This window comes from Sciurus carolinensis, chromosome 11 (genome assembly GCF_902686445.1).
Source record: "Sciurus carolinensis chromosome 11, mSciCar1.2, whole genome shotgun sequence".
Lineage (NCBI taxonomy): Eukaryota > Metazoa > Chordata > Mammalia > Rodentia > Sciuridae > Sciurus > Sciurus carolinensis.
Genome location: NC_062223.1, coordinates 108,704,063 through 108,726,386, shown reverse-complemented (window position 1 = coordinate 108,726,386; position 22,324 = coordinate 108,704,063). Strand labels below are relative to the sequence as shown.

Genomic DNA, 22,324 nt, shown 5'->3' with positions numbered 1-22,324 from the left:
AGTATCACAATACCAGAACTTCAACTATACTACAAAGCAATAGTAACAAAAACGGCATGGTATTGGCACCAAAACAGACAGGTAGATCAATGGTACAGAATAGAGGACACGGACACAAACCCAAATAAATACAATTTTCTCATACTAGACAAAGGGGCCAAAAATATGCAATGGAGAAAAGATAGCCTCTTCAACAAATGGTGCTGGGAAAACTGGAAATCCATATGCAACAGAATGAAACTAAACCCCTATCTCTCACCCTGCACAAAAATCAACTCACAATGGGTCAAGGACCTTGGAATCAGACCAGAGACCCTGCATCTTATAGAAGAAAAAGTAGGTCCAAATCTTCAACTTGTTGGCTTAGGATCAGACTTCCTTAACAGGACTCCCATAGCACAAGAAATAAAAGCAAGAATCAATAACTGGGATAGATTCAAACTAAAAAGCTTTCTCTCAGCAAAGGAAACTATCAGCAATGTGAAGAGAGAACCTACAAGAGTGGGAGAATATCTTTGCCACTCATACTTCAGATAGAGCACTAATTTCCAGAATATATAAAGAACTCAAAAAACTCTACACCAAGAATATAAATAACCCAATCAACAAAAGGGCTCAGGAAATGAACAGACACTTCACAGAAGAAGATCTACAAGCAATCAAAAGATATAGGTAAAAATGTTCAACTTCTCTAATAATAAGAGAAATGCAAATCAAAACTACACTAAGATTCCATCTCATCCCAATTATAATGGTGATTATCAAGAATAGGTGTTGGAGATTATCAAGAATAGCAACAATAGGTGTTGGAGAGGATGTGGGGAAAAAGGTACACTCATACATTGCTGGTGGGGCTGCAAATTAGTGCAGCCACTCTGGAAAGCAGTGTGGAGATTCCTTAGGAAACTTGGAATGCAATCACCATTTGACCCAGCTATCCCACTCCTTGGCCTATACCCAAAGGACTTAAAATCAGCATACTACAGAGATACAGACACATCAATGTTCATAGCTGCTCAATTCACAATAGCCAGATTGTGAAACCAAACTAGATGCCCCTCAATTGATGAATGGATAAAGAATAATAAAATTATGGCATTTGCAGGCAAATGGATGAAATTGGAGAATATCATGCTAAGTGAGATAAGCCAATCTCAAAAAACCAAAGGATGAATGATCTCAATGATAAGCAGATTATGACACATAATAGGGAGTGGGAGGGGAGCAAGAATGGAGGAAGGAGGAACTGTATAGAGGGAAAAGAGGTGTGGGAGAGGTGGGGGGAAGGGAAAATAATAACAGAATGAGTCAGAAACTATTACCCTATGTAAATGTATGATTACACAAAATGGTATGCCTCTACTTCATGTACAAACAGAGAAACAAGATGTATTCCATTTGTTTACAATAAAAATAAATTTAAGAAAAACATGAAAGTAAAACTTAGGAAAAACTTAAAAAGGAAATTCACAGCATTGAGTGCAAATTACTAAAAATCAATCTGATTCCAATTTAGGAAGCTAGAAGAAGAAGAACAAATTAAATCCAAGGTATCTAAAGAAATAAGTAAAAATTAAAGTAGAAATTAATGGAACTGAGAAAAATACATTCAAAATTGAAATTTTAAAAAAAGGTTCTTTGATAAGTTTTTTTTAAATAGAGGAAGAAGAAAACTTCACCACAGTAAGTCTCTAGTCAAAAGAAAAGAGGACACAAATTAAAGGAATATTCTGAACAACTCTATGCCCATAAATTAATTTGATAATCTAGATGAAATGAACCAATTGCGTGAAAGATACAATTTCTCCAAACTCACACAAGAGGAAATAAACATTCTGAATAACCTTATATCAATTAAAGAAGTTAAATCAATTAGTTGATTCTCAAAGTGCTAAGCATAGATGAGCTTACCTAAAAATTCTACATATCAGTTAAAGAAAAAATATCAATTCTCCAATATCTCTCTCAGAATTGGTCTCATTCTATGAAACCAACATTCCCCTAAAACCAAAAAACATATACATTATAGGAGGGAAAAAGTACATATAGAATAATCTCTCATAATCATATATGCAAAATCAGCAAATCAACCCAGCAAAATATAAAAATAATTCTGCACCACAACCAAGTGGGATTTAATTCAGGTATTCAAGAATGATTCATCATTCAAAACATTAATATAATCCATCACATCAACAGGCTTAGAACAAAAGTCACATGATTTTATCAATAGATGTAAAAAAAAAAACTGATGAAATCTGATTTACAAATTTTATATCCACACAAAAAGGATATTCTCAGTATCCTTAAGGGTGAGAAAATAAGTTTTTTGACTAAGATCAAGAGCAAGGCAGGGATGCTTCCTCTCACCATTGCTTTTCAACATTTTACTGGTAGTCCTAATTAATGCACTGAGACAAGAAAAGGAAAAAAGGCATACTGATTGTGAAAGAAAATATATTCACACATGACATGATCTATTTGGAAAATTCCAAAGAATGGATAAAAACACTCCTTGAACTAGTAACAATAATAGCAAGGTTTCAAAATTCAAAGTTAACATACAGAAGTCCATCACTTACTTACAAGTAATGATCAAGTGGAAACTGAGATTAACATAGTGTTACTTACAGTAGGACAAAAAAAAAAAAAAAAAAAAAAAAAACCTGAGGCATGAATTCAACAAAATATGAATAAAAGTCACATAAAGAAAACTACAAAGCTCTGATGAAAGAGGTCAAAGAGTAACTCAATGGAAAAATAACCCATGTTTAGAGAGATTTAATATTGTCAAGATGTCAATTCATTCCCCACTATATCTACAGATTCAATGTAACCTCAGTCAAAATCCCAGCAAGTTATTTAGTGGATATCAATAAATTTTAAACTTTATATGAAAAAGTTAAAGACTCAGAAAACTGAACACAATAAGAAATCGAACAAATTGGAGGACTGGTATTACCCAACTTCAAGACTTAGTTTAAAGTCACAATAATCAAGACAATGTGGTATTGGCAAAAGAACAAACAGGTAGATCAATGGAACAGAACAGAGAACCCAGAAATAAAGACACATAAGTAGAGTCGACTGATCATTAACTAAGGAACAAAGTCAACAAAATGGAGCAAAGGTACACTTTCCAACAAATGGTATTGAAACCTGGATGCAAAAATATGCAACTAAGCACAGACTTTACAACTCTCACAAAAATTATCTCAACATGGATCATAAATGTAAATGTAAAACACCAACGTACAAAATTCCCAAAAGAAAATATGGGGGGAAAAATCTGTATGACCCCAGGTATGGCAATGACTTCAGATGCAATACCCAAGGCCTGATCCATGAAAGACCTGATGAGATGGACTTAATTTAAATTAGAAATATCTGTTCTGTGACAGACCATGTCAAAAGTATGTGGAGACAGTCACAGAATGGGAAAAAATATATGCAGAAGACATCTGAAAAGGTCAGCTTATCTAAATACACACAAAGAACTCATAAAATTTAAAACAATCTGATTTTAAAATGGGCCAATGACTTTAACACACATCTCCCAAAAACAACAAATAAACATAGGAAAAGATACTACACATACTGCATCATCAGGGAAATACAAATTAAAGCAATGAAATACCACTACACACCTATTAAAAGGGCCAAAATCAAAACACTGACAATATCAAACAGTGACAAGGATGTGGAGCAATAAGAATATTCTCACTCATTGCTGGTGAGAATGCAAAATGGCTTTCTTCAGAAGAGAGTTATACATTTTCTTATTTTAAAAAACTCAAACATTCTTACTCAACAATCCAGCTACTGTGTTCCTTGGTAGTTACTCAAAGGAGATAAAATTTTACATTGACCCAAAAATCTGCTTGTGGATATTTTATTCATAACTGCCAACTAGTAAACAATCAAAATATCCTATGGTCATGAATGAATAAACTGGAACATCCAGACAACGGAATATTATTCAGTACTAAAAAGAAATGAGCTTTCAAGCCATGAAAAGTCATGGAGGAACGTTACATATGAATTATATTACAAAGTGAAAGAAATCAATCTGGAAAGACTATATACTCTATGATTTGAACTATATAACATTCTGAGGAAAGGAAAACCACATAAACAGTGAAAAGACCAGTGTATGCCAGAGTTAATAGAAAGAGTGGGATAAATAGATTAGCATGGAGGAGTTTTAGGACAGTGAAAATACTATACATGATACTGTATCAGGGAATACAAATTCTCATATATTTGTTCAAACCAGCAAAATACAAGAGACCAAGAGAAACCACCATGTAAACTATGGAATTAGAGTAATAATGGTGTCAGTGTAGGTTGTTTTTATTCTAAAATTACAAACCAGACAACTAAATGGGTTAAGGGGAAGAAGAAAATAAGAGGTGATAAGCAAATATAATAATTTCATGCCTTCACTTTCCTAATATCATAAACCAGTAGCTCTTACTTGATTTCCTTCACAGGTACTTTCTTCTGGAGAAGTTGCTGCACCATCCCTTTTTCTTCTGAGGGAAGTAAAATTAATAAAGCTTCACCATCCTCTTTGTACCTAGATAAACAAACAACAAAAACTAATACATCAATGCAATCTGTATTTTACCTTTTAACAGTGTAAGTAAGTAACATGGAGTCAAGTTCATCCAAATGAAAATATTAAGAATACCAATTTTTTCATCTTCTCTGACAACAGAAAACTAGGGCTCTGACCACCCTTATATCAAATTTCCATCACTCATTATAATGCCCAATGACTTTAATTGTGCCTCAACAGAAGTGCTAGTTTCTAAGAAAGAAATCAATTCTAGATGATTTCTTAAATTGCTCCTTACCCGTACAGCAAGGAGATAATTTTTCACACAAGCAACTAAAAAAATGTAATAAAATTAGTCATTTAATAAACAGAGCACCCTAATGTATTAATGAAATCAATTCATCTCCCTGGGAATTCCATTAAAGCCTTTGGAATAAAATTGTTCAGAAGCATCAATATGAAGAAAAATACTCAAGTAAAACACGTGCCTCCAATCCTTACAGGTACTCTTCCCTTACCAAATAATCTTATTCATGCTGTACCTTCAGAAATTTGTATTGACATGGGTCGTAAAGCATCCTATAGCTATTCAAGCTTCTGGTGCTACTTGTACACAGATCTTACTAATACTGTAGGGTCAACTGTTACATATAAAAGTAAAAAAGATTAAGAGTGGATATTTGGGGAAATCTTTCGAATAAACCAAAAAAAAAAAAAAAAAAAAGGACCACTCAAATCCCTCTAAGATCTAAGCTACAAAATATCAGTTCACTTTATATCAGATCAAATAAACTATTTATTGAGAAACTATGGGCCAAGCATAAACCAAAGAACACAAAGAAACCAAAAGTGAAAATCCATCTTCAGTAATCTAACACTCAAGTTGACTAAGGATGAGGAACACTCACACAAGCAAGAGATTCAAGATGACATTTACAGAATGCTGAGTAAGTCAGTGGCAAAGGACAGTCACAGGCAATGAATGCCACCTACTCACAAGAGACTACTCAGGGCAAGTCAAGGGGCTGAGGGTAGAGATTTATATTTAAAAAAGTGTGTGTGTGTGTGTGTGTGTGTGTGTGTGTGTGTGTGTCTGTGTGTGTGTCATAGAAGACAGAATTTAGGTAAGTCCTGAAGATGAACAGAAAGGGAAAAAGTTAAGGAGTTCCAAGAAAGAAGAATATGACCAAATGGGAAACCAAAAAATACAAGGATAATTCAGTTTTAAAAAAAAAAGGAGTGCAAAGCTGGTATACAAAATGGACAGCAGAGAAGAATACTAGAAAGGTACATTAGAGCCTGACTTTAGAGGACCTTGGATATCTCTGCAGAGATTCAAAACAACTACATGCTAGCAGAATTTAATCCCCGAATGCGGAAGGAGAAAACTGGCTTTAACTCACTCAACAATGGTAGTATACTTACATTAGAAGATTGAGGGGCAATTTGTAACTTATATATGTACTTTAAAACTCAACTACTCAGAGATCCAAGATGGCGGACGAGAGGGAGACTGCGTTCCTTGTCGCTCTGTAACTCCGGTTTCAAGCAGAGGATATCTGTTTCTTGGTGAGGCAGTTGTTGCTGCTTATCAATCACCAGCTGTTTACCCCATTTGTCTGCTGTGATCACCTGCAGTCTGCCAGCATATCGACGCGTTTTTTGAGTGCAGATTGCTCACTGTCAGGCGCCTATGATCCGCCATTTGCCTGCCTCTTGCCTGTCCATCGTCTGCCTTACACCTATCCATCACCCAACGCACGAGGTTCACCTCCCCGATCATCCAACAACAGTCAGCAAACTGATCGCCGACGGCCAGTGGAGCACCAGCTGCCTGCTGTTGCCTGGAAGTTCACTGTGACAGTACCTGCAGGTTTGATTACACGTGGCTGCCGCCATTTTGAGACAACAGCCAGGCCCCACAGGACCCCTGGCCCGACTGACTGAGCCCCATCTCCAGGATCCCCCAGCCCGACTGATCACTCCCTACCTCTGGGGCCCTCACATCAACTGACTGCTCCCTGCTGCCAGGACTCAGAGACCAACTGACTGCGCCTTATACCCGGGACCCCAGACCAACTGATTGCACCTGGCCTCCAGGATCCCACAACCACACCAAACACACCCGAACTCCAGGACCCCATCCTGACCAACCGCACCATGCCTCCAGGACCTCCAGCTGACCATGTCCACACCCTGAGCTGCAGCTCCCCATTTGCCAACACATTTCAAAGCCAGAGCGGCCATTTTGAATAATCCTGGAAGTCATAGCTCCGATCTTTAGGTGGGGCAAATCCCATCTCGAGACGCCTGCTGGAGACTTGAAGCTCATTGTCAGGTACCTCTCATGCATCAGGCTACTGAACACTTGGAGGTTTCATTACTATATGACTGTTATAATGTAGATTTTCTTTTTTCTCCTTATTGAAAAAATTTAAGTTTTTATTTCTTTACTTTTCTTGCTCTCTTTTCCTTTTGCTTACCTGTTCCCTCAGAGTCTCTTTCTCCCTTTTTCGCATGCTAACATCCAATTTCTTTTGATTACACACTCAACCTTTCTATTATCTAGAACTTCTGTATATTCTTTTCTTATCCCGTTAACAGCCACATTCTACATCCCTCTGCATCCTCTTTGTCCTCCGTTTGAAACTGCAGACCTTATTGCAAATCTGTTTGTTTTACTGAAGATAATATTTGAATTCATTCTGTTTATTATGACAATTTTGTTATTGTCCTCATAGGGGCTATTTGGTCTAGGATTGCATAGTGTCTGAATTAGGCACTGTTAATATTGATCTCCCCTTAAAGAAAGGGTTTTGGAAACCTACAGGGCCACTATAAGCCTACCGGGGGAAATCTGCAATACCCCAATCTGCACTGCTAGAGGGGAAGATACATGAACAACATGAAAAAACAAGGGAAGAAAATGATCCAAACAAATCTAGAATCCAATGACAGTATGTTAGAAGAAATGTCAGAAAAGGACTTCAGATTATACATGATTAACATGATTCGCAAAGCAAAGGATGAAATAAGAGAGCAAATGCAGGAAATGAATGATAATACCAATAACCTGAAAGAGCAAGTGCAGGAAGCAAAAGATCATTTCAACAAAGAAATAGAGATTCTCAAAAAAAAAAAAAAAAAAAATGGAAATCCTTGAAATGAAGGAAAAAATAAACCAAATAAAAAACTCAATGGAAAGCATCACCAAAAGACTAGACCACTTGAAAGACAGAACCTCAGACAATGAAGACAAAATATTTAATCTTGAAAATAAAGTTGCCCAAACAGAGAAAATGGTAAGAAATCATGAACAGAATCTCCAAGAACTATGGGACATCATGAAAAGACCAAATTTAAGAATTATTGGGATTGAGGAAGGCACAGAAATACAAACCAAAGGAATGAACAACCTATTCAATGAAACAGTATCAGAAAATTTCCCAAACCTGAAGAATGAAATGGAAAATCAAATACAAGAGGCTTACAGAACACCAAATGAACAAAATCAAAACAGGTCCACACCAAGGCACATTATAATGAAAATGCCTAACATTCAAAATAAAGATAGGATTTTGAAGGCCGCGAGAGAAAGCATCAGATTACATATAGGGGGAGAGCAATACGGATACCAGCCAACTTCTCAACCCAGACTCTAAAAGCTCCAAGGGCCTGGAACAACATATTTCAAGCTCTAAAAGAACATGGTTGCCAACCAAGAATCCTATACCCAGCAAAACTAACCTTCAGATTTGAAAATGAAATAAAATCCTTCCATGATAAACAAAAGTTAAAAGAATTGACAAATAGAAAGCCTGCACTACAGAAAGTTCTCAACAAAATATTCCATGAGGAGGAAATGAAAAACAACAATGTAGGTCAGCAAAGGGAGGAACTACCTTAGAGAAAAACCACTCAAGGAGAAACCAAGCCAACTTAAAAACCAAAAATAAGCCAAATGACTGGGAATACAAATCATATCTCAATAAATAACCCTAAACATTAATGGCCTAAACTCATCAATCAAAAGAAATAGACTGGCAGAATGGATTAAAAAGAAAGAACCAACAATATGCTGCCTGCAAGAGGCTCATCTCATAGAAAAAGACATCTACAGACTAAAGGTGAAAGGATGGGAAAAAACCTACCACGTAGAAGGACTCAGTAAAAAAGCAGGGGTTTCCATCCTTATATCAGATAAAGTGGACTTCAAGTCAAAGTTAGTTAGAAGGGATAAAGAAGGATATTTCATACTGCTTAAGGGAACCATAAATCAGGAAGACATAACGATAGTAAATACTCATGCCCCAAACATGTGCATCCCTGTACATCAAACAAATCCTCCTCAATTTCAGGCATCACATTGACCACAACACAATAATTCTGGGTGACTTTAACGCACTGCTGTCACAACTAGATAGATCTTCCAAACAAAAACCAACCAAAGAAACCATAGAACTCAATAACAATCAATAGCCTAGACTTAATAGACATATATAGAATATTCCATCCATCTTCGAGCGGATTCACTTTCTTCTCAGCAGCACATGGAACCTTATTGAAAACAGACCATATGTTATGCCACAAAGCAGCCCTTAGGAAATGCAAAAAAATAGAGATACTGCCTTGTGTTCTATCAGATCATAATGGACTGAGAGTAGAAATCAATGACAAAATAAAAAACAGAAATTACTCCAACACCTGGAGACTAATAATATGCTATTGAATGAAACATGGATAACAAAAAACATCAGGAAGGAGATAAAAAAATTCCTAGAGGTCAACAAGAACGATGATACAACATATCAAAACCTCTTGGACACTATGAAAGCGGTACAAAGAGGAAAATTCATTGCATGGAGCGTATTCCAGAAAAGAATGAAAAGTCAACAACTAAATGACCTAACATTACAGCTCAAAGCCCTAGAAAAAGAACAGAATAACAGCAAAAGTAGTAGAAGACAGGAAATAATTAAAATCAGAGTTGAAATCAATGAAATTGAAACAAAAGAAACTATTCAAAAACTTGACAAAACAAAAAGTTGGTTCTTTGAGAAAGTCAACAAAATAGACAAAACCTTAGCCACACTAACAAAGAGAAGGAGAGAGAAAATTCAAATTACTAAAATTCATGATGAAAAAGGAAATATCACAACAGACACCACTGAGATACAGAACATAATGAGAAGCTACTTTGAAAATTTGCATTCCAACAAAATAGAAATTACCGAAGACACTGACAAATTTCTAGAGACATATGCTCCTCCCAAACTGAACCAGGAGGACATACACAATTTAAACAGATCAATATCAAGCAATGAAATAGAAGAAGCCATTAAAAATCTACCATCCAAGAAAAGCCCAGGATCAGACGGATTCTCAGCCGAGTTCTACAAGACCTTCAAAGAAGAACTCATTCCAATACTTCTCAAAGTATTCCAGGAAATAGAAAAGGAGGGTACCCTACCAAACTCATTCTATGAAGCTAATATCACCCTCAGACCCAAACCAGGAAAAGACACATCAAGGAAAGAAAACTTTAGACCAATATTCTTGATGAATATAGATGCAAAGATCCTTAACAAAATATTGGCGAACCGTATCCAAAAGCATATTAAGAAAATCGTGCACCACGATCAAGTGGGGTTCATCTCTGGAATGCAAGCATGGTTTAACATTCATAAATCAATAAACACAATCCATCATGTCAATAGACTTAAGGATAAGAATCATATAGTAATATCAATTGACGCAGAAAAAGTGTTCGACAAAATACAACACTCCTTCATGCTCAAAACACTAGAAAAAATAGAGATAGTAGGAACATACCTGAACATTGTGCAGGCTATTTATGCTAAGCCCATGGCCAACATCATTCTTAATGGAGAAAAACTGAAACCATTCCCTTTAAAAACGGGAACAAGACAGGGATGTCCTCTTTCACCACTTCTATTCAACATTGTCCTCGAAACTCTAGCCAGAGCAATTAGGCAGACTAAACAAATTAAAGGGATACGAATAGGAAAAGAGAAACTTAAGCTGTCACTATTTGCTGATGACATGATTCTATATTTAGAGGATCCAAAAACTCCTCCAGAAAACTTGTAGACCTCATCAATGAATTCAGCAAAATAGCAGGCTATAAAATCAACACACATAAATCTAAAGCATTTTTATACACAAGAAACGAAACAGCTGAAGGGAAATGAGGAGAATAACTCCATTTGCAATAGCCTCAAAAAAAAAAAATACTTGGGAATCAATCTAACCAAAGAGGTAAAAGATCTCTACAATGAAAACTACAAAACATTGAAGAAAGAAATTGAGGAAGACCTTAGAAGATGGAAAGATCTCCCATGTTCTTGGATAGGCAGAATTAATATTGTCAAAATGGCCATACTACCAAAAGTGCTATACAGTTTCAATGCAATTCCAACTAAAATCCCAATGATGTACCTTACAGAAATAGAGCAAGCAATCATGAAATTCATCTGGAAGAATAAGAAACCCAGAATAGCTAAAGCAATCCTTAGCTGGAAGAATGAAACAGGGGGTATCGCAATAACAGAACTTCAACTATACTACAAAGCAATAGTAACAAAAACGGCATAGTATTGGCACCAAAATAGACAAGTAGATCAATGGTACAGAATAGAGGACACAGACACAAGCCCAAATAAATACAATTTTCTCATACTAGACAAAGGGGCCAAAAATATGCAATGGAGAAAAGATAGCCTCTTCAACAAATGGTGCTGGGAAAACTGGAAATCCATATGCAACAGAATGAAACTAAACCCCTATCTCTCACCCTGCACAAAAATCAACTCACAATGGGTCAAGGACCTTGGAATCACACCAGAGACGCTGCATCTTATAGAAGAAAAAGTAGGTCCAAATCTTCAACTTGTTGGCTTAGGATCAGACTTCCTTAACAGGACTCCCATAGCACAAGAAATAAAAGCAAGAATCAATAACTGGGATAAATTCAAGCTAAAAAGCTTTCTCTCAGCAAAGGAAACTATCAGCAATGTGAAGAGAGAACCTACAAGAGTGGGAGAATATCTTTGCCACTCATACTTCAGATAGAGCACTAATTTCCAGAATATATAAAGAACTCAAAAAACTCTACACCAAGAATACAAATAACCCAATCAACAAATGGGCTAAGGATATGAACACACTTCACAGAAGAAGATCTACAAGCAATCAAAAGATATAGGTAAAAATGTTCAACTTCTCTATTAAAAAGAGAAATGCAAATCAAAACTACCCTAAGATTCCATCTCATCCCAATTAGAATGGTGATTATCAAGAATACAAGCAACAATAGGTGTTGGAAAGGATGTGGGGAAAAAAGTACACTCATACATTGCTGTTGGGGCTGCAAATTAGTGCAGCCACTCTGGAAAGCAGTGTGGAGATTCCTTAGGAAACTTGGAATGCAATCACCATTTGACCCAGCTATCCCACTCCTTGGCCTATACCCAAAGGACTTAAAATCAGCATACTACAGAGATACAGCCACATCAATGTTCATAGCTGCTCAATTCACAATAGCCAGATTGTGGAACCAACCTAGATGTCCTTCAATTGATGAATAGATAAAGAAACTGTGGTATATATGTATACAATGGAATATTACTCAGCTATAAAGAGTAATAAAATTATGGCATTTGCAGGCAAATGGATGAAATTGGAGAATATCATGCTAAGTGGGATAAGCCAATCTCAAAAAACCAAAGGACGAATCATCTCGCTGATAAGCAGATGATGACACGTGGGAGGGGGGCAAGAATGGAGGAAGAAGGGACTGTATAGAGGGAAAAGAGGAGTGGGGGGGGGGAGGAAAAAAATAACAGAATGAATCAAACATCATTACCCTATGTAAATGTATGATTACCAAATGGTATGCTGTTACTCCATGTACAAACAGAAACAACATGTATCCCATTTGTTTACAATAAAAATAAATTAAAAAAAAAAAAAACTCAACTACTAAACATAAGGTAAAACTTCAGGGGGCTGGGGAGATAGCTCAGTCGGTAGAGTGCTTGCCTTGTAAGCACAAGGCCCTGGGTTCGATCCCCAGCACCCCCCCCAAAAAAAAAAACTTCAGTCTAGTAAAAAAATAAAAATCCTTGTAAACACAAGGAATATGAAATAAAACACATAAAAATATTGTTTCTTAGATAATTCTCTAGTTTTAAATTCTTTTTATTAAAGGTACCCTATGTGCCAATGTTAACAGTGGGAAAATAGACATGGTCCTGGCTGTTAAAAGTTCATGTCCTATTGCAACTGACATTAAAATCAGTAATAAAGGAGTATGAGTATTACAATATACATAGAGGAAGGTGTAAGAACATGACAGAACTCTAACTAAGTAGTATAGGTGTCAAGGAAACTGCCCTGAGGAAATGATATCAAAGCTGAGACCTAAAGAATAAAGAATTAGGGCTGGTGTTGTAGGTCAGAGATTGAGTGCTTGCCTAGTACATGTGAGGTCCTGGGTTTCATCCTCAGTACCACATAAAAATAAATAAATAAAATAAAGGTATTGTGTCCATCTTCAACTAAAAAATGTATTTTAAAAAATAAGAATAAAGAATTAGTCTAACATTAGGGTTAGGGATAGAGATAGAGGAGTCAAGTACATAGAGAAAAGGTAGAATTTCAGAATCCAGTGGATACATTTGTCTTCATAATTATTTTTTTTTCTAGCAAAACTGAAAATAGCTTATCTGTCTCATAACTAAAAAACTAGTACCAAATACCTTCCTTATTCTACTTTAAATGCAAAATTATGACTCAAAAACTTTTAATCTTCATTTACTAAAAGCAAAAAGGAATTTAAAACATTTCCCCTTAGCAGTATTAGACTAACCAACAACAAAGGCAGAAGGCATTAGTAACAAGATGACACCCTGAGTAGATAAAATTCCTGAGAGACATCACAACTTCTGCAGCAACAAGACTGTACCAGGGATGGGTAAGAGTCAAAGAGGACCAGAATTAGCTAACCAAGCAGTATTCTCAAGCCAGATGCCCTCTGAGCAGTCAGACTCTGGAAGTGAAATTAACTGCCTTTCTACTCTGAAGGTATCCTGTGGCCCCAATACGAACAGTTAGGAAGGAGGAAGAATGGTGGGCTAAGGAGAGTTAACACTTTCAATCTCGTACATCCAAATTCAGGGATAGCAAGATGTACTAAACAAGCCCACAAGTTTACACAAGGTAAGCATCATGGCCAAGGAGTACAAGAAATCTCTAGAAGGTCAAAAAGGCTGAACTTAACATTCTGTGATCTTCCACGTGACTCATAAGCAGGAAGAATAAGGCTAGTCACCCACAACTCTCATCCTCTACCCATTCATGAATCCAGGGAGAACCTGAAAGAATGAGTCAGGATTCAAGTAACAAAAGGGACTATGCCCAAATCCTTTAAAGCTACAGTTAATAAACATAAAGAGCTACATGTGGTTAAGGCAGACTGTATCAGTGACATTTAGAAGAAATACATTCAAAAAAGAAAAGGAAAAATGATGTGCAAGGTCAAATCCCACAAGACAAGCAGCTATTAAGATCATCACCAACCTTAAACCATTTTAAATATACATCTATTCCCGAAACTATGTAAAGTACAAATTATCTCCAACATGCTAATACCCAAAAAATTCCAGTAAACTTATTCCAAGAATAAAAGCACTTTTACAGAGAAGGCATAAGCACATTTCATTTTTCTAATGCTTACAAGAATAAAGTCTATTTACCCATGAGCTAGCTTTTAGATTTCAAAAGCAATATCTCAGGTCCAAAGATAAATATATGTATAAGAGAAATAAATGTTCTTTCACGACCTACATTTTAAAAGACCCACATTTTAAAATTCCATGTATCTGGACAGATTATTTTAAGAGACATTTCAGGCACCCAAATAAAAAGCTATGTATCTGAAACAAAATTTCATTTTTGTCATCAGTATTAATTCCATGTAGCATTTATGCAACTCTTTCCAGTTTTTGAAGAACTTCATTCATATCAATTTGTCAATCCTAAAAGAAAGAAACCAAAAGAGGAAGCAAATGAAGTTCCTGAAAGGCCAAGTAGTTGGCCTCAAGTCAGATGGTCACCACATATCAAAGATTTAAACTCCCCACCACCCCACCACCACCCCGGGAACCAGGGATTGAACTCAGGGGCACTTGACCACTGAGCCACATCCACAGCCCTATTTTGTATTTTATTTAGAGACAGGGTCTCACTGAGTTGCTTAGCTCCTCACCATTGCTGAGGCTGACTTTTAACTCATAATCTTCCTGCCTCAGCTTCCCAAGTCACCAGGATTACAGACATGTGCCACCACAGCTTCAAAGATTTAAACTTTCAACCCATGCTTTTTCAATTATACCAGGAGACTCTCCAGAAACAAGTATCCTCAAGAGATTGATCACGATGGTCCAATTCATATCAGGAACATACTCAAATCCTGCAGTTCACTAGTATTTCTAGATAAATAAGATGTCCAAAGGGAGGAAAGCAGTCCAGCTATTTTGGCAATTATGTTCCTTTTCCCCACAGAGCCAATAATCCTTAACTATTCCACTGATTACTCAACACATTCATGCCATTCTAGTTGAGTCTCTAACTGTCCCTTAAACTTTGCCCATTCATACTGCCAACTACTTTCCTACTATAACCCCACCCCGTTTACAAAAACCTGTTCCACTATAGTTCTCCATGTCACAAGTTGGGTTATAAAAGGGTCTATTTAGAACAATTCCATTTTTGTAATTTAAAAAAATCATATACACACAGCACATATAAAAATACTTCTGGCTAGTGACTTTGGGTGATTTTAATTGGTTTGCCATTATTACCTGTAATGCCATTTTGCCATCACCGCCATTATTGCATCTGTGTAGTGATTAGTATTGTTTTTATAATAAACTAAAGAAGTTACTAAAAACAACTAAAAGCCAGGCATAGTGGCACATGCCTACAGCAGAGAGATTTGGGAGCCTAAGACAGGAGGATCTCAAGTCTTAGCCATCTTTGGCAGTCTCCATCCAACCTCAAAATAAAAAATAAAAAGGACTGAGGATGTGGTTTAGTGGTAGAGTGCCCCTGATTTCAATTCCCAGTACTGCCAAATAAATAATAAAAACAAGTAAAAAACATACTTTACCTGATTTTGAAAACTGTCTTTTGTATCACTTATCTTAGCACTAATATTAATATAATTCTTTATTTGGACCATTAAGTTTGAGGATATAACAGTTCTTCAATAAATATTTGGTGAGTAAATGAAAGCAAATGACCTCTAGAAACATTATCAGCAGATAAAAGGCTAGATTTGGAATAGAAAGAACTAGGTTCCAGTCCTGTTGAGTTCATTAGCTATGCAACACTGGATAAGATACTACATCATTATTTATTGCATTTTCTGATTTATACATTATACAGTTGAATCTAGGTTTCCTTTAGGATCAAAAATTCTACAATTCTGACTATTTTAGATAAACTATTCATTATTCACAATACAAGCATCATCAAGAGATAAAGAAGTCAGGCATGGTGGTGCACACCTGTAATCCCAGTAACTCTGAAGGCTAAGGCAGAAGGATCCCAAGTTCAAGGCCAGCCTCAGCAACTTAGTGAGACCCTGTCCCAAAATAAATAAAAAGGGATGGACTGTGGCTCAGTGGTTAAGCAACCCTGGGTTCAATCCCTGGTCCGTGCCCCTCAAAAAAAGAGAAAAGGGGAAACATTTGATTACCCCTTACTATTCTATAGTCCTTCTCTTTTCCCCTCCCTGTTTCTCCTATTATTCTCCCTTTATCTCAGCCCTACCTGTGACAACCATCCCTAAGATTTTAGAAAAGTACAGTCTGTAATGCATGTGCAGAAAGCCATAAGAAATCCAAGTCCAAGAGTCCTGATCCTCCTACACGATGTGGTACAAAGGAGAGCTTACTACCCCAGGAAAAAGGCTATCTGACTTATAGACTGTCTAAAGATTCTACTCTATTTTATTTTTATTTTTATTTTTTTGCCAGGGGTCAGGAGTACCAGGGATTAAATTCAGGGGCACTCAATCACTGGGCCACATCTCCAGCCCTTTTTATTTGTATTTTATTTAGAGTCAGGTCTCATTGAGTTGCTTAGCACCTTGCTTTTGCTGAGGCTGCTTTGAACTCGCAATCCTCCTGTCTCAGCCTCCCAAGCCACAGGAACTACAGGGATGGGCTACAGCACCTGGCAACATCTACTCTATTTTAAAAAGAAAAAAAAAAATGACATGTTTGGAAATATTCTGAGACAAAGGAAGTCATCTGCAGCCTAGAATTCAGAAACAACCAAAAGGTGTATCATGATAGGTTCAATGACAAATGAAGTTCATCCACCACAAAATAATTAGAAAAAAAAACAGGCTGGTTGACATATACTATATGTAAGAACAATAATTTAAGGGGTTCACAGAGAAAAAACAGAAATCATTGCACTCTATCAACTGTTCTCAGAAAATAATTTCAGCTGGGCACACTAGCACACGACGATAATTGCTACAACTAGGAGAGCCAAGGCAGGAGAAGCACAAGTTCAAAGCCAGCCTCACCAACTTAAGACTGTTGAAAAGTTTAAAAAAAAAAAAAAAAAAACAGACTGGGGATGGCTCAGTAGTAAAGCACTCCTAGGTTCAGTAGGTTCAGGTTCAGTAAGAGAGAGACAAGGAAAAGATGAATTTCCAAAATATAAATGCTAAACTAAATTTTAATAGATTAAGAATAAAAAGAAAAATAAAATTGTACTACCTAAAATTGTACTGTCAGAAAACAAGTGAGAGTCAGATATGATCAACATCATTTTATAGAAGAAACAGACTCAGAAATTAAAAACTGGTCTAAGGGTACCAAGTCAAATTCCAACCTAAATGTTCTGACTTTAAGGATAATAACTGAACAACTATGGGATACCTATCTCTCATAGTCCAAATTAAGATGGAAAACACATATATTTTTATTTGATCTTCATGTTTACAAATTTAAGTAAAGACATCTACCTTCCTTCTCCTGGCTTTCATACATTCTAAGAGCCATGCAGGGGAGCAGCAGTCATTAGAACCCATCAAGTAAAAACAGCTGGATTTAGGCACTCCAATAAGAAGTTAGAGAGACCTTAGTATACATCCCAGGCCTGGTCCTTAACTGAGTAATCTTAGATGTATTTTACCTTCAAGTCTCTGGGAAGGAGTTTCCTAATAAGACAATTTCTTCCACAAGCTTGTTCTATTGGCTAAATGAGTCCATTCATTTATTTACTCAACAATTATTTATCGAATTTTGGAATGGAACTGGCTAAACAACAATCCATTCATTTCCTGTGTGTAGGAAAGAGGCTGTCCCAGTTGAAACAAAAAAAAAAAAAATTAAAGGTATGGTCAAATCTCCTCAAAAATACAAATGTCAGAACCCTCTGGAAGCAAACATGGTATTTAGTAGAATGAGTGTCTTCATATACGAGGCACTTACCTTTGGACAGGATGTACCAGGGTTGTTCACAATCTAAAGATCCAAGACATACATTTCTAGTGAGTTTTGTGACCAAATATGCAAGTATACAAATGGATCATTTGTTTAAGTGATATGTCAAACATATCATTTAGTATTCTGTGTTTATCTGGGCCCAAGAAGCCCCAAATGTGCCAGTGAATGAATACTTGGGACCTGGACTTATTTGTTTCACCTGCCCTTGGAATTGCATTCATCCTTGAAATTAGTGAAGCATGACACTGGATGTGGTAGGCAGTTCCTAAAATGACTCCTAACAATCTGCACCTCTTGGTATTCACCTCTTTGTAGTCTCTCCACAAGGAGTAGGGCTGGCATGTATAAGCACTAGGATACTGCAAGAAAGATGAAGCCTGAATTCCAAGTATAGGTCATAAATAACACTACTGCTTCCATTTTCTCTCCTGTGCCTTCTCATTTGCTCTTTGATTAGGTCTGCTGTTTTGTTAGCTTCCATTCAAAGGAAGTCACATGAAAAGGAACCTCTGACTAATAGCCAGGGAGGAAATGAATCTGCAAACCATGTGAGTGAGTTTGGAAATGGATTTATTTCAGCTGAGCCTTCAAGTACCATTATGACATCTTGACAACACCCTTGTGTTAGACTCGAGCTGGAGGACCCAGCTGGGTAACACCTGGATTCCTGACCCACAGAAACTAAGAAAGGTTATTTCTGTAAGTCACTAAGTCAGATGGCAATTTACAACAGTGATGGTAATTAATGTGTTTGGTAGAATCTGATTTATGAGCCTGATTTGTTATCTCAAGTTTCTACTATATATCAGGTCCTTTCCCAAGCACTTAGGATACATCAATAAGAAGGCAAATATTGTTGCCTTTATAGAACTTACAATCTAGTAAAGAGAAAGAAGAAAAAATATCAAGTAAATACTCAAGTATATTTGAAGGTGATAAGTGTTAAGAAAAAAAGAAAACAAAAAGGAAGGTGAGGAGGAGTAACTAGGGGGAGGGTCAGAAAAAGAGCCATGTCAATACTTAAGGAAAAAGCAGTCCAGCAGAAGAGCTAATATGAAGGCCCTCAGGGAAGAGTACACCTGGCATGTAGAAGAAACACCAAGACCAGTGTGAAATTTAAGAAACAGGGAAGAACAGCCAACAGAGTGAAGGATGAATGCACAGACCCTAAAGGTCACTGTCTGTCACTCTGAGCTGGGAAGTCATCAGAGGTGTGACAAGATCTAGCTTATGTTGTAAAAGATCACTCTGCCTAATGTATTCAGAAGACAGCAAGGGAATAAGGGCAGAGGGAAGTGACTGGGAAATGACAGACTCTTAACAAGTATCAGCCCCTGTCTACCTCTATAGCTATATTCTACCCAAGTTCTTCATAGCTCCAAGATACAAAGTACAAGAATTAATTTGCTTTATGGCAAAATTAAGGCCTTAAATTCTAGAAATCAACAAAGGTAGAAGGTCATGTCAGGAAGCATCAGCCTCCATATAGGAAAAACAGACCAAAGACATGACCTTACAAATCTCACCTAAGGAATAAGAGAATTTGGCCAACAAAGGCAGGTCCTATCTTATATATAAGAAATTTAGTTAGCTTAAATTAATGCAAATGGAAATGGTCTTTTCACTATAATTTCTATTTACAAACTAATTAGAAATTCCACAAAAAATTTTTCTCACTGATTCTTTAAAGTACTAGTACATTCTACAAACCATGAATCCTTCTCAAGTCATTAAGAATTTTAACCAGTTTCCAGCTCGATTTTTATGAAATTGACACTACAGTCAGCAAGTATACAATGCAAAGGTTTGGCCTCTGCTGTCCCCTAGTGGAATCACAGTTTGCTACCTAAATTATTCATAAAATCTCTCAGAGCCACATAATGCAGACCAGTAAATACAGTGAAACTCTAATATTGCTGAAATGATCTTACCTCTGAGTACACTAGAAAATAAAATAGTTATATATAAACCCCTATCTTCTACCTACAGCTACCCTATTCTCCCCAAATAAAAGTATCTGATGTGTGTCTACTTTTCATTCCCGAATTTCTATTCTTACCTACACATTTCATAAGAAATAAAAGAACTTGGTTTTTTGAGCACCAAAAACCGAAAACCCTACAGAGAAATGCTTCTTAATGGCAGAATATACCACAGGATACAGCATTAAAAAACTACATTTATATCTCTTGCCTCACTTGTCTCAAAAGGAGATCATTTTGTTAAAAGGGGCATGAATAGTTACGGAAATACGAAAATTTCTCAACTACTATAGATCCAATGAATTCTAGACAGGTTAATCAATTGATACAAAGCACCTCAAGATATTAAGTATCGGAACCACCCTTTATTCTTATTTAGCTAAAAAAAAAAAAAAAAAAAATAGATTCCCACCAACCTCAGCTACTGTGCTAATGAATTCATTCTTCTATATTCATGTATTTTTGTTCAATTCCAAAACACTATCTGGCAACTCTGTTTTAATTACAGTCTAACACGGGATTTTAATTAGTTTTCAAATTTTCATTTAGCCTTTATTCAACTCAATTATTCAGTCCCATGGCCCACGAAACTTTCTAATTATTTCTAAGTCCACTAATGGCAACTTTTGAATTGCCAGGGAAAAGATAAGAATTATATATGCTAACCTTTTCACTGATTATATATCTAAAATAGTCAATTCAGAATATAGTTAGTTGTTATGAATGGTCAAATGGATTTCTACTTTTAAAATCAATGACCATATTAGAAACTACATTAAAACATTTTTAATTAGCATTCTCTCTTCAGACATAATCATTATGATGACTTTTTTTTCATCTCCAGTCATTATTACCCAATTTAGTGCTCACCACAGCATGTTCAACATTAGATTTTCAGCAACTTTACAAGAACCAAGAACCCAAAATATTTTCCTTCTTGAACCTTTTCCTAATATAATGAAATGTCCAATAGTCTTCATATACAATATTGCTAAATGTTATATGAAAGAATCAGTTTGCCCTATCCACATATACAATTGGCACATCTATAAGACCTGCAAGTACTTCTCTGGTCTGTAAGTTGTGAGCCATCATATCCAAACATCACTAATAACTTCTCAGAAGACCTCATTATGAACCATAATCCAAACATGTACCCAACAGATTACCTCTGTGATACTATGTACCTTTTATAAAATGAAAAGCGGAACAGTTCTATCCATGTCCCATTTTTCTTAGATCTCTGAAAAAACAAAAAATCTAAAGTCTATTTATTTGAAAGAAGAGCTCTATTAGTTAAGTTGTATTAGAACATGAATGTCATGGATTAGATTAAGTATCCCCAAAAAACTCATGTGTGAGACAATTCAAGAAAGTTTAGAGATGAAATGACTGGGTTAACCTCATCAGTATACTAATCCCCTGACAGAGATTAACTAAGTAGTAACTGTAGGCAGGTAGGGTGTCATCTACAGGAGGTGGGTCCCTAGGGGTATGCCTTTGGGGCTTATATTTTATCCCTGTTGAGTTCTTTCACTCACATGTTCGTTCTTTCTCTCTCTCTCTCTCTCTCTCTTTCTCTCTCTCTCTCTCTCTCTGCATCTTGGTGGCGATGCTGTAATTTGCTTTCTTCTACCACATCCTTCCGCCATGATATTCTGCCTCACCTAAGACCCCTGAGGGTTAGGGTTAGAGTTGGCCATCTATGGACTGAGACTTCTGAAACCATGAGTCTCAAAATAAAGTTTTCTTCCTCCAATTGTTCTTGTCAGGTCTTTTTGGTCACATCAGTAAAAAGCTGAGTAAAACGATGAACAACTTTCAGTTCAACTGAAACAAGGGCCACCATATTCCAAAATACTGTTTTGTTATTTTTTTTCCTTCAAGGACATCAAAAAAATTAGATGTAAAAACAGAACAGTGCTAAATCCTGAAGGAAATTCTTAGATAATCCATTAAACAAAGGATATACCTATTGCAGGCAACAGGCAGGTGAGGTAAAAAAAATATATCAAGACTGCCAGAGAAATACATTCATAGTCTTTGCTCAGATGAAGACTCAACCTTGAGTCTAAAGATCCTATCATCCCTGGGAAAGCCTTAGATGTTCATGGCTTGAAATCAGAAGCAATTGCTAGTCTAGTTAGAACAACATTAAAATCCCTCTAAGTACCCAATCATTATGTTTTGATGAAAAGGAAAATGGGAAGAAAATGTAAAACTGAAGAAAC

The 22,324-nt window shown here is 36.3% G+C and overlaps 1 protein-coding gene across 1 annotated transcript in view; it reads right to left on the bottom strand.

Annotated features, from left to right (window-relative positions):
- Positions 1-22,324, bottom strand: part of Ddx10 (DEAD-box helicase 10) — a 305,507-nt gene that overhangs the window by 245,866 nt on the left and 37,317 nt on the right. The window contains exon 10 of the mRNA XM_047517111.1: positions 4,478-4,579. Within this exon, the coding sequence (XP_047373067.1) occupies positions 4,478-4,579 (102 nt within the window). The remainder of the gene's footprint in view (positions 1-4,477; positions 4,580-22,324) is intronic.